Source organism: Strix uralensis, chromosome 4, assembly GCF_047716275.1.
Source record: "Strix uralensis isolate ZFMK-TIS-50842 chromosome 4, bStrUra1, whole genome shotgun sequence".
NCBI lineage: Eukaryota > Metazoa > Chordata > Aves > Strigiformes > Strigidae > Strix > Strix uralensis.
This window is the reverse complement of record NC_133975.1, coordinates 14,617,477-14,631,262: the sequence shown is the minus strand read 5'-3', so window position 1 is coordinate 14,631,262 and position 13,786 is coordinate 14,617,477. Positions and strand designations below refer to the sequence as shown.

The 13,786-nt window shown below is 41.7% G+C and overlaps 2 protein-coding genes across 2 annotated transcripts in view; one reads left to right on the top strand and one right to left on the bottom strand.

The window, feature by feature from the left end:
• CYTL1 (cytokine like 1) overlaps window positions 1-11,385 on the bottom strand; it is a 30,186-nt gene extending 18,801 nt beyond the window's left edge. The window contains exon 1 of the mRNA XM_074865039.1: window positions 11,326-11,385. The gene's annotated coding sequence lies outside the window, so the exon portion shown is untranslated. The remainder of the gene's footprint in view (window positions 1-11,325) is intronic.
• A 467-nt stretch (window positions 11,386-11,852) lies between these two features.
• STK32B (serine/threonine kinase 32B) overlaps window positions 11,853-13,786 on the top strand; it is a 183,298-nt gene continuing 181,364 nt past the window's right edge. The window contains exon 1 of the mRNA XM_074865036.1: window positions 11,853-11,979. Coding sequence (XP_074721137.1) covers window positions 11,904-11,979 — 76 coding nt within the window. The 5' untranslated portion in view covers window positions 11,853-11,903. The remainder of the gene's footprint in view (window positions 11,980-13,786) is intronic.

The window sequence follows — 13,786 nt, the reverse complement described above, 5'->3', positions numbered from 1 at the left end:
TTCAGCTTTTTGAAAAAGGGGAGACTTTGAATGCTTTTGTGCTGGATTTCAAGAGGTGACGTTTTCTAGCATAACCACTAGTATGGTTGTTGTTAGTGTTTATGTAAGACCAGTATCTAATGATCCCAGTGAAGTAGGCACTGTGTAGATGCTGATTTGAAGAAATCATAAGCAATGGGAAAAGAAGAGGAACAGAAAATGTTATGTGGATAGTCAGAGTATTTATTTGCTCCAAAATTGCTGCCATGCCCATAGGCCATAGTAGATCAACATGAGCTAGGGTGCTTTGGCCCCTTGCACTCTTGCTGCTACCCCATTCTTGGGAGGTGACTCAGATGGAAACTGCCAGTACTTCTGCAAAATCCTCATCTGTGAGCACACTTGCAAATACTTTTGCCTGGAACGAGCTCCACCGCCCTATATGAGAAAAGGTCACTGTTGGGTTCATAGCAGGAACAGTTTATATAAACACCAAGCTTCACCACCAACATAATTTTAACTTAACATTCTCCCTTCTGTGTTTTTTATCCCCCTCCGAGGCCTGTCGGTCATTCTATTGAAGATTCCCGTAATTTCAGCAGTAAGCCACAGCAGGCTTCTTTCAATCAACAGCAGCAGCGTCACAGCAAGCAACACCAGTAACACATTTCCCTCCAAGCAAGCACACTCTGACTTCATTCACTCACACAAATGTGCTCCAAATCCCAAATCCCCATCTCCCAGCCCAGCAAGACAAAGGCTGCAAACTGCGTTGAAACAAAACAGATAAGCAAGTTGAAATACTTTCTTCCTGCAGAAAAATAACCCAAATATTTGCACTTTGCCTACCTGCAGGAACCTCTGTTCCTTCCCATGGTCTTGCTGCAGTGTTTCTCCCCTCTGGGCTGAGAGCCCAAGCCCTTTGGATGGGAAACATGATCCTCTTTTGTTCTGCAGTTGAAAATCTCTCATGTTTCTCAGGAGATGTGAAGGGACTGCAACTTTTGGGAACCTCAGTACCAAATGAAACAGTTTTGAAAAGCTGCCTTTGGTGATGTTAATCAGATTTTGGCTTCAGAGCAATGGAAGCAGGAACCATGTTTTTCAGCTTCATTTCTTTAATTTCCAGTTCACCATTTACATCACTACGTTAGCCCTATTTTCCAGCTTGAAGGTACAATGGGCCTTTCATTATAGGGAATACACACAGAGACAGAAGAACAGATGTTGCAGGTGGCAGTCACTGGTGAACATTGACGTTTGCTGAGCAGTGAGGCCATTTGTAACTTTCTACTCATAAATGTTTGCTGAGAAACAGAAGAGACAACCACCTTTATAGGCGCCCAAAAAAGGATCCTATTGGAAGCTGGTGCCATTTCTAGGGTTCTTGTGTGATTTATAATTGTCTATGAATGTCATCATTCTCACAAATGCCATCTAAAGCTATGTTAAAATGTTATCCTTAAAAGGAGGTAAAATCACAAAATTTATCTAAAAATCACACCTTACATTGTGTTACCATTTGTAGAAAATACTTTCAAATATAGGGGTGTACTACTTTCCCTCTTCCATTCTCATTTATGGAAGAATACAGAAAGATAAAAAAGAAAGTCAGGAAAGATATGAAACAAATAGCCTTAAAGGGTGATAAGCACAACTATGAAGGTTACAGTAGATCTGAAGAATGTTAAAATCCAGACCAAGTTTTCATCAGTTTCATTTCTGTGTCAAAGCAGGAGAAATTGGGCCTGGGCCCATTCTGTGTTGGGTGTATTTTTCCTCCTCTGTCCTGGCTGATTGTCTCCTGAAGAATCAGAAGACTATCAGACATATAAAATGACACTTTAATAGATTTATACTTATTTAAAAGTTTAATTACTTTTTAATATTAAAATTAAATTTCAAGGCATAAAAAATGTTAAAATTAATGTTTTTTAAACAAAAGCATATTTTAAATGTATATTTAAACCTTGAAAGTAGTTTCCTTTCTGAAGTAAAGTATGTCATCACACAGATTTCTCAGAGGAAAACAGTATTATAATATCTGAATAAAAGAACTGTGACAGAATGAAGAGGAACTTCTTCACATAATAAGGACTTGACCGCATCAAGGCTGCATACAGGGCTGCATATACTAGGAATCCTAGAAAACCACAGATGTGATAACCATAACTGATTTTCCATTTCTGCACTGACTAGGCTAAGTGGAAAGAGTTTCTTCCCCTTCCTAACCAAGCATGACTATTCCAAACTGGGTCTCCAATTGTACTCTAACAAGAAAAAAAATTGCTATTGCGAATGTATGATATCCTGCAGGTTTAACTCCAGGAGTCAGGTCCATTTCTCATGGCTGGCTGGTTGCTAAGGACAGCTGATGTATATGGCTATAGTCTGCTCATTGCCTGCACCTATGCACTGTATTGAGGACTTTTAATAGGATGCCTCTCCTGGTACTTTTACACATTTTTCTGTTTGAATTGTTGCTTGAATGTAAGTTGAGATAAGCTGGAGTGTAATACAGAACTAAATGCTGAGGTGTCTGTACTTAACAGAGACTTTTCTTCACCAACTGGTCTTCCCATAAGATGCATTTTTGGATTATTTTATTTTTTTAAAGAGAGAAGAAAGGAAGAACAGGTAAATTCTGCAATCAGTCTAATGATATGCTGCTTCATGTCTATGATATAATGGCAGAAATTTCATCAAGGGACAAAAAAACCACAAAACAGGGGCTATAACTTCTTCAGAGGCCAGAAAGTCAGAAGCCTGGAGACATATTCTCTATCTATGTCAACATTTGTTTCAGTGCTGTCAGAGCAGATCTAGAATGGGAAAGAGCTGGTGCTGAGGCTTTAATGTCCACACTGTATGTGTTTTGGGGGTTTCACTTAGACTAGCTCTAGTTTGATATGGTGGGCTGACTGCCCAGTACCTGTCAGGCTGCACTAGGTGTACACCTACAGCGTACCTTCTGGTTTTGATTCATCCCAAAGGCATCCAGATTATGTTCTGAGACTGCTCCATGATGCAAAGCAAAGCACAATAAATTGACTCAACTGTGAGATTTGCTTTAGAAGTGTACTGTTGTGTCAAATCACACCAGTAGTATAGATGTAGTCAGTGTCAGGGAAAAAAAAAAGCATCTGGTCACAGTCCTAGGGGACATGTCTGTTCAGGACATCTTTGCAGTAGTTTCACTCAAGGGAAATCATAGAGCTGAAAAGATAAACATACCTTAATGGAAAGCTTTATCAGTCTAATTTTTTCCTTGAACTAATGCATGATCTGGGGGTAAAGGAAATTAATTGGTTCATGAAAATACTTTTTATAGAGATTAGTGACAACTTTGGCCGTATAAGAAGGTTCTGACAGATAACTGGGCTCTTGTATTAATTGCCTATGATTCCAGTAAATGCAATACCAATGAGCAGCAAAATGCCTTCCCATGCTTATCTGTGACCAAAGGTAAATTACAAGGTGCCACATACATAACTCCTGCTATTATTCACAAAGTGCAAGTACACATCTTTAACTTTCCAAAGCCATATGGTTCTCAAGCACCATTAGGCCTCATTTATCAAGCACATTTAAACCTATTCCTCCTACTTTCTCTGTTCTACCATCCTATTGCACTGATTATGCTCTAGTATGCATATATTAAATGTATGTGAAAGAAATCTCTTTATGAGGTAAGGGCAAAGAGAGGTGATTAAATCTGAAGAACAGCAAAACAAACAAACCAGAGGAAAATATGTAGCTATTAGACATCTTTCCTTGGGCTGCAGTCTTATTCTTGTAGCTTTTTTTCTGAAAATTATCATAGAGTGATTATTTTCTACCCTCTAAGCAATTAAGGTAGTGGAAAAATTGTAAAATTACTATTTCAAGAACACTTACAAAAGTTTGGATTCTCATCCAATTTGTTCAGCAGACACATGGCAACCTTCAAATTCTGTCTATTGGTTGTGTGATTTTGAATATAAATTTTGCCCCTTTTGCTGCAGACTTTGATAATTTATGAGCACATCTCTCAAGGTTTTACTCCGACAGATTTTAGCAAACAGCTTGAATGGGATATTCAGCAAATAATTGCTTTCCTTATTTTACAGATCCAATTAATTTTGATAACAGTTCCTTCAGGTACCACTTTTGTGTACAAATGATTTTTCTTTCTTTCATTGTTCAGCTACCTGTGTACAAAATCATCACAGTTCCTTGTACAAAGCTCAACTTGCATGGGTTTATCCTGTGACCTTCAGCAGATAATTTCAGTTTTCAAACCATGAGCTTATATTTTCTTATCTCTGAGATGAGAATACATGTCTTGAGCAGTTTCGGTGTTTTATGTCCAAATAAAAAACCAGAAAGAGAAAGTATATCTATACTCCTGAGAAGAAAAAGAAGAGAGCTGTAGGTCACCCTGGCAGCCCTTTTAGTGTTTTGCCTTAATAGCCCAAATGTAATAGCCCTAAAAGAGCAGCCTCTTAACTATTCTGCAAAGTAGGGCTCTTCATCACTTGAGCTACTTTATGAGTTCTTGAAAAACACTCTGCAGGCTAGGAAAGATTGGGAAGTCTATAATTTTACATCAGTCAATACTACTGATAAATTACTAGTCACAAGAAAGCACGTGACAAAACGCAATAGGACAAGCTATTAATGGAGAATCCCCAGTGCTCCAGATACAGCTGTATTACATGAAGAGGGGAAGAAAAAAAATCATTACACAGTAAAGCTTATTAAACAGATAAGATTGAAGGGAACGTAAACCACACAGGGCCCATACAGGCTGTGACAGAGAATGGCTGGGCTGTTACGCTGCAAGGTAATGGCTGCACCTCAGAGCAGCAGAGCATCCAGAGCAGGCTCCTCGAGGAAGCACAGATCTAGTCTGACCTCCTTTGGAGTATTTATTGTGGGGAGGGGCAAGAGGTATGTTGGGTTACTGGCAGGCCCTTGCAGAAGTTGTGCTGGAAAAAAAAGCCAACACAGCTGCTCAGGAGACATTCTGGGGCTATATATCTTTGCCTGCTCTTTCTTGGCTGTGTTCTTCTCCATCAACATTCACTCCTACAGTCCTGGTGCTGGAACCAGTTTGTCTCTCTAAAGAAAGGAAAGCTACCTGAGATGTTTTCATTTGCCCCTTTCTTAAGTTGCAAGAACTCTGCTCTGAAAAATATACTTTGTACATGAAAATACCTTACAGAAAGATGAAGAAATGTGCAGTGGTCACAGACCATGAGCAGCAGGAGTGGAACATGGGAATCCCTGGTCTCAGTTTCATGCCCAAGATGAACATCGCCATGCTCAAGCACATGATGTTGCAGTAAACTGATGAAACAAGGTCTCCAAAGTCTTTTGTCATATATGTGTTTCAATGCCCTTGACCGGTTTAGGAAGATTGCTTTCCAGCATCCCAAATATAAAACCAAAGGCTGTGACAAAAACCTGTACAGGCAGAAGATATTTTGTCCATACTTCCTTTCAATGTACCTGCATGCAGTAAATACCAATCTTTTGTCTTTCTTTTTTTGTCTCACATTGCTAATGGCTTGACTCTGCTCCCATCACAGCTGTTTCATACCAAAGTATTGCCATTGACCATAACAGGACAGACTCGTAATCTTGCAGAGGGCTGACACCAGTTTTCTCAAATTCCAGCTGTGACTATTGAGTTTTGTTTACTCATACCATGGACTTCAAAACTTCAGTCATACTAAGGAAGGAACTTAGAAAAAACTTTCACACGTTTTCCATGTTATTTCTGTGCTGAGGGAAATACATAATGCATGCTATGTTGAATTCCACAGAAACAGGTAAAAGCTACAAAGGAACAAAATGCTTTCTATTTTGAAGTGATTTCTGCTACATACTGCAGTGAAAATTGCTTAGAGTTTATGAGTCTAAGATTTAGTTTAACAGTGTCAAATCACAAGATAGGCATAATGGACCTGATGAGGCTGTGGCTGAAGCCAACTGAAAAAACATGACTCAGTAGTAATATGTGCAAACTGGGGCCAGCCATTCTGGAGTTGTAATCATTCCTGATCTCAGATTCCAGTGACTTCAGTCTCTTTTCACTCCTTGAATATGCACAGTAGGTTGGGGACTGTTTCTAGAGCCATTGCTCTCTGGAATGGTGTTTGGTGTGCATAGAGGCAATTTAATCTGTTTTGATTACTTGGCTGATATCACAGTATTGTACAGATAAAGTTATATATATATATATAAAGTTATATATAATATCTAAGACTAGAACATAGCTAGAAACCAGGTCCCAAAGCTATTGTACTTCGGACCCCAATGTATTCAATGTAAGCTTATCTGGGATCAAACACTTTCTTCCTCTCCTGAAACAAGGCTGAGGATACAGCAGGTCTTCGAGTAAATGGCCATAGCTGTGCTGTGTTCACCAGGTGCAATGGAAGAAAAGCAGCTGGCTGGCAGCCTTTTATAAACCTTATTGAATGTTCTTGGCCTCCCTGTAAAATGGAGGATGGGAAAAGACACACACAATCTAACCATGAGATTTGATTCTGCACAACTTGTCTCTAGGTCTATTCGATACTCCATTAACTTTACCTATGGGAAGGCTAGAGCCCCTTTCATCCTCATGCAAATCCATGCCTGGATGACCCATACTGGCATTAGTTCAAAACTGCATTATGCTTTAAATATGTGCCTTGAGGACTGGAGGTAGGACTGCTGGGGAAGGAGCAGCTGGGAGAGCAGGGTGGGAAGCCAAACTAAACCACTGCCTTCCAGCAGGGTCATAACGCTGGCAAAGTAAAGGAAACTTTGATCTATGCTTGGACCAATTCTTGCACCTTGTCACTTGCATGAGTATGCCAGATGATGCCAATTAGACTCACTGCTGCTCACTGTAAACCTCAATAAAACTTCAGGTTTTTAACATTATCTTGACAGAACCTTAGGAGAAACAGTTTTCTCCAAATTCATCCCAGGGATGAAATAGGAGTCAGATAATTTGCACAGGCTTTGACCTTTATTGGGAACAGCAAGTACTTAGGCCTGAAGAGTGCACCATTAGTGTGTGGTTCAGGTTCTTGCCTCTTTCTGGTTTCGTTATTGAGCACTCCCAGTGCATAAATTCCCCAAAATACGAATAAAAAAGGGCAGAGGGCATGCATCAAGAGTGAACTATGGAAAGATAAAAGTTTTTTCGGATTTCAGCATCTTCTGCCTTTTATCACATCTTACTGATCTGAGGGGGGTTGGGGGGGGCAATGTGGTTTGGAAAGAGTTTGAGCAGATTTACTGCTGCTTCAGCTGACATATGGTAAATAGCCATAGTAAGCTTACTGTGGTCCAGTGCAAAGTGAAAGAATAGAATAGAATAGAATAGAATAGAATAGAATAGAATAGAATAGAATAGAATAGAATAGAATAGAATAGAATAGAATAGAATAGAATAGAATAGAATAGAATATTTCAGTTGGAAGAGACCTACAACAACCATCTAGTCCAACTGCCTCACTGGAAGGAGTTGGTTTAAACCACAGAGCCCATTCTCATGATTGAACTGAGAACTTGACTCCAACTGTAGGTTTCTAACTCCTTACTCTGCTTGAACTTTCTCCTGAGAACGAATCTGACCACACCATCAGTGAGCACTTCTTGGTGAGTTGGTAAAACAGTAAGGCTGGTGTTTCTCTCTCACTGATACTCCCTTTAAAAATTCCACTGCCTTTTGATGAACAGTGTGTCCTACCCTTGTCTCTGCAATGGCAGGAAGAACACACAGCAGCGAATGTGATTCTTCTCAGGAAAGAATCAAGCAGAAGTAACCACCTCTGTGTGTGGGCCCTATCCATTTCCAAGGAGGGGACTATTTTTAACCCATCATCTTTCATTTTAAAGTAGTCATAATCATAAAGATAAGAGATATTATGTTAATATCTTGTTTGTTAACTCTGGGATAGTATTCAAACACAAAAAAAGGCATTGTAAACACTCTGCAATTTACAAATATAGCATATCAACAGGGTATGCTTTGAAATCAAGAACTGTAAGGTCACCCTGTAAGTCTCATCAGAAGCGTCTTAATACAAAAGCTGTAATCACAGAATTACTGGCTTTAAAGTACTGAATTCCCTAAGGGAAGTTTTATAATGCAAAGGAGTGTAATCATGTTTGATTTTCTTTACTGCTAACTCTGAATGTAGATCTGAAAAAAATCTCTATTAATCTAAGCCAGACAACATATGCCTTAAATAAAAATGTAAAACAATATCTTAAAGTGATGTTCATGCTGATTGCAGCTTCTCATTTACAGGGGGGAAAAAAGCTCTATTAGACTGCCTTTTTTCCCAACTGTGTTTTCTGCACAGGCTATGGAGCATTTACCTGCTAAAAATAAAATGTGTTTTTAAGGTTAGAACTTTGTTTATCTCAAGTAAAACCTGGTCATCTTTTAGGAGAACAGATAAGCATGAGAAGTTGGATTTGGTTCTGATCTCTCAAGACTTACAAACTCTGACTGCTTGTAGCTTAGAAATCTCTGTCCCAGAAGAGTAAGTGTTTAATTGTTCTGAAAATGTTCAGGCTTCAGAGAGATTCATTGATATGCATGATGTTATGATATAGAATTTCAGACTTATTTCTGATTTACAAGAGCAATTGGAAAAACACATGAGTAATTGTTCGTGAAGAGTTGTTGCTAAATTTGGAGCAGATGCAGTGGAATTCAGGTTGTTCTGGGTAGCATTTAAAAAAAAGAAGATACTGAAGTTATGTGTCTGTTCAGAGTTTAGCATGTTTTCAAGGTTGCAAAGGACAAAGGGAAGCCCAGGACCACGTGAATAAGCGGCCAATATACTCAAGGCTTCATACTACTGATATCAAAGGTACTGGAAAACTGCCATTGGTTTCCTCGAGTCTTTGCTGGGCCTTGAGCACACACCTAGTCTTGATGCCCTCTGTTCCATTGGACATCATTATGAAAACATTTGAGTTAGCTATAGAAATGCTGATGCTCCCAGGAAGCTGTTGAGTACGGTACAGACAAATCTTTGCTCGGGGCAAAGGCACTGTAGCAATGAATACACTGTATTGCTTTCAGAACAGCAAACCCCAAAATTCTTGTCAAACTATCATTTTTAGGTGTATTTATATAGAAAATGACTGTGAATGTCTGTCACTATTCAAGTGCAAGAGTTATAGAGGAACATAATGTTATCAAGTAATAAATCACAAATGAAAGGCTCATCAATACTTTATTAATATATGATAATTTTTCACATCTCACATTAACACAGCATGCTGTTTGTCTTAACCTCCTAGCTATGCTGATGTTTAAACATAAGTCGGGAGTTTTCACCAAGGACAAATGAATTGCAAAGCTGTGATAATCCATATAGGATTCAAAAAGTCATGTCAGTCTAGTAGGACTGACTAATTAATGAAGAGACACAACTCATTGCTCTGTAAATTTTTAGAACTGTTTTGGTTCATGGTGGGCCTTGTCATATAAAATCATGAAAGATATCTCAGAAGCCTCATTAGACTTTTGGTCTATATGGAGGGAGTCAGACTAAAAAAGAAATAGAGTAACTCTTGGAGACAGTTTTGAGTAATTTTTTATGAATTTGTATTTTCTGCATGCAAAGGAATCCCAAACTGCTCCTGCTCATCCCATGTCCGTATTCTGTGGATGTGCTTCTTGTGTATAAAATGATCAGCCTGGGGGTTTACTGGCAAACTAGTTCTTCCCATTATTTGGAAGGTCACTTTAAAATAATTTCATATGAATTGAAGCAATTACATTAACATGATGTAAGCCCTTAGCTCAGGTAGAAGGTAACTCTTATCAGCTGAAATGTGTTAAACTGTAAGTGGAGTCCTACTTTACTAATGCAAAAGGAAATTAATTAACACAAAGCACCATGTTGGCCAGTTAATCCAAAAGAGAACTGAAAGGCAATGATTTCTATATGCTACTGCTGTCTTTTGACTGAAGGAACATAACCTCAGTATCATGATATTGTTTCTGCTTTTGACTGGATGACTGAATCTTTGAATGAGTAAGTAATAAAAGAATAATAATGAGCAAGTGATGCTTTTCAGACTACATTTTAAATGAATAATCATGGGTAAACATTTTCAAGACTTCCCTATTTTGCAAATGCTTTCACATGTAAATAGTGGCAAACCAAATAATTTAAGTAAGGGATATCAGTGTGTGATACAATCTGTCCATGTATACTTATGGAAAAAATATCACTGCCTGAAATTATCAGCTCTCTGGGTTTGTAGGTGCTGCAAGCTCTGAGCTCTTGGCCACACAGCACAGGGTCTTACCCACTGCATTCGAATCTAATCAACCTTTCCCTGAAAGGTTGTAGCAGGATTATATTGGGCTCAAAGCCAGGTGATGCGAATAACTAAGGCAGGTAAAAATCATAAGCAAAGAGACTGAAAGTTCTCCCACTTTATGTAGAATTTGTTCTTTGGCTTTTCTAAACAACTATACTGAAAGAAGGTGGTAGATATGACAAGATATTAGAGTCTTTCTGCCTGTAGATATGAAAATACATGTACCCCACCTTCAGGCTCCTATTCCTTCTCCCTCTTCTCCCCTTCTAACAGTGAAGAAGCCAAAAACGCAAATTCCATTTGATTTTTCTTCTGCAGGTTTCCCCTACAGGAACTGCAGAGACTTTGTCTTGGGTACAATAACAATGTAGATACATTCTTTTTTAACCTGTTTCCCTTTAGAGGAAGTTTCACAAGTAATTGTTTTTACTTCTCCTCAAAAGCTGCTAACGGTAGCATTTTCGGAAGGGAGTGAGACAGCTATTTCTGTGTCTAAATATCAACTCCAGAAAGGCCTCACTACTGGCTATACAGCAGGTGATTCATGTTATACCTTAACGTGTCTGGTAGTTTTCCCTAATGCACTTTTACAGTGGAGTCATTTCAGACACACACGTTGATATATATATATATAAACACACACACATATATCTCTATCTTCTGCCCATCCATAAAGACAATCCCTCAGCCGCCCCCTCCCCTCCACCCGGGGGACATCCCTGTCCCGCCGGCAGGTGGCGCTGTGGGGCCGGGCCGGGCCCCCCGCCCCGCCCCGCCCCGCCCCGCCCCGCCCCGCCCCGCCCCGCGCGCCACCGCCCCGGGGCCTGTCTGCCCGCTCTCGGGGGTGCCCAGCGGGAAGGAAAACGGGGGAATTTCTCTCTTTTTCTTCCTTTTCCCCTTTTCAACTCAGTGAAGTTCGGTCAACTGGCCGCGTCCCTCCGCGCTGCCGGGGGTGAACCCCCAGTCAGGAGGCAACAAAAAGACCCCATCTCGTCCCACGGCAGCACTTACCCGCCCCGCCTCTCACCCGCCCCGGGCCCCGGGAGCCCTCAGCCGCCGGGCACCGGCCAGCTCCGCCGGGGCCGGCCAGCCCCTCCGGGCGGCAGAAGCAGCTCTGTCCCCGCCATCAGGCAGCGCCGCCGAGGGGCGGGCAGCGCCGGGCGCGGGTGCCGGCGCCGCTGCCGGGGCAGGCAGGAGCGGGGGCTCTGCGCTCCCCAGCGGAGGTCTGGGAGGAGGAAAAGCGGAGGGAGGATCCGCGAGGATCCAGGTAGATCCAGCTTTTACCGCTTACCAAGAGCCACCAGCAGCAGGACCTCCGCCTCCTCCCTCCCTCTCTCCCTCCCTCCTCCCCTAACTCCCTCCCTCCCCTGCCCCTCCGCGATGAGAGACGGGCCAAGTCGGTGCGCGCCAGCCAGCAGCGATCTCTGCCAGGGGCAGAGGGATCGCTTTCATGTCGCAGGGTGACTGCTAGCCCTGCGGAGGCGCCCCGGGCCGGGCCGGGCCGGGGCCGGGGAGGCGGCAGCGGGCGGGCAGCTGCCCCGGCGCCGGGGTGCCTGCCGGCGCGGCCCGCGGGATGCTGGCGGCGGGGGATGCGGAGCCGCCCGCGGACTAAGATGGGGGGCAGCCACTCCCACAGGGCGCCCGTCTTCGACGAGAACGAGGACGGTGAGTGCGGAGCTGTCCGCGGTACCGCGGCCGCGCGCCCCGCTGTCGCCGTCGTGTCGCCCCTCGGGGCGGCGGGAGGCAGCCTCCGCCCCGGGCAGGTGTCCCCGGGCCCCCCCCGCGGAGCAGTCGGGCGCGGAGCCTCCCGCGGGCTGTCTGCTGCGGCTGAGCCGCCCGCGGAGGGCGGAGGGAAAGCGCACCTTTGTTCAGCCGATCGCGCCCATCGCGCGGGTATCCGCTTTTAGCCGAGCTCGTCCAAAGTCTCTCACGCCGTCGCTTGGGCTTGGAGCACATGGCAGGTAACTTCATACAGGCGTTTATGAGCGGGCATCGTTTTGGAGATGGATGCCCCCTTTTTTGTCTTCATTTATAGCTGACTCTTTGCCCACCTGCCCATTTTAAATGGTGACGTCTCTCCGTCGGTATACTTCTTCCATCATCTTTACTTTCTGAAACTTTTTTTAGCTTGCTCTATTGCTCTGAGATTTCTCTCCCTGCCTAGAGAATACATCATAAGAAAGTGTATCTTGTAAAGTTTTTGGAAGGCAATGGAAAAGTTTGCATAAAATATGGTGTTTCTTCACTATTTATGCACTTCCATGTCATTTTCATATGTAGACCATATTTAACTGGAATTATGTGAATACATTTCAATTACAGTCATTTTGGCTTTTGAAGCAAAGAGAACATAGCACTCTTAGGATGCAGATATTTGTATATTATCACTAGAAATGTTTTTAATGTTACTCAGGGGGTAGATGTTGTTGCCTATCTGGATGACAAGTGCTTAATTTTGAGTATATTCCTTTCCCAGGAGTTCCCAATATATTTTATTAGGAGGTGATTGTGCCTCAATCGACTATCACATTGTTTGGGCTTTCTGAGGTTCACAACAAATCAAAAACATGTATGCTCTTCCCTACGTATTCAGGACACGCTGAGATATTTGTATAATTTTACCAATAGGGAGGGAATATATTAAATACATGTAAAGTGTTTTCAAAGGGTGAATACTTGCATTTAAGATACAATTATCATTCCCTATTCCTTGACAAAGCTTGAAGAGGTATTTGATGAGGTTTGGTTTACAAGACTCCATTGTTTGTGTAGTGAATGGGACAGACTATTTACTATTCATGTATTGTGATGCAATAGCTGTGATTTTCTTATACTGATATAAAATTTCAGTCATCTACCATAGGTCATACTATGTAAACAAATGAGAGAGAAAGAACCTCCCACACCTCCCCCCGAGGTGAAATCTTGATCATGAGCAATTAGTCTTTTAAACTTTGAGGTAACTCACAAAGAAATACCCAAGAATGAAAGCATGGTGTTAATCCTGTCTAGACACCCTAAGGTAAAAAAATAGTCATGCCTTTGCCTTTGTAAGACTTTTCATTGGGCTCTCTTGAGTTAGCAGTTCCTATGAATTGTTATCACTTTTATTTTTCCATGAGACGAGGCTGTGGTCAGTTTTTGAACAAAATGAACAAAGTTCAATTGTAAATTGCTGCAGAGAAGACCTCATACCACTTCGTGCTTTTTCTCTCAGAAAAACATTTCAGTAATGCAGCCATTATTAATACCTAATGAAAAAAGCTCATAAAGTATTAATAGATTTCTATTAGGTCATTATTTATTCTTTCCCTGGGTTTTTTTTTGTCTTGTTTTGTTTTTATTTTTCCCATTATGAATGTTCCTAAAATCATCTCTTTTTTTCCCTCTTAAGATTTTATGCTTAGCACAGCCATCTAGTTCAGAAGAGTCCATTTCTTTTGAAACAATATCTTGTTTCCTATCCTATTTA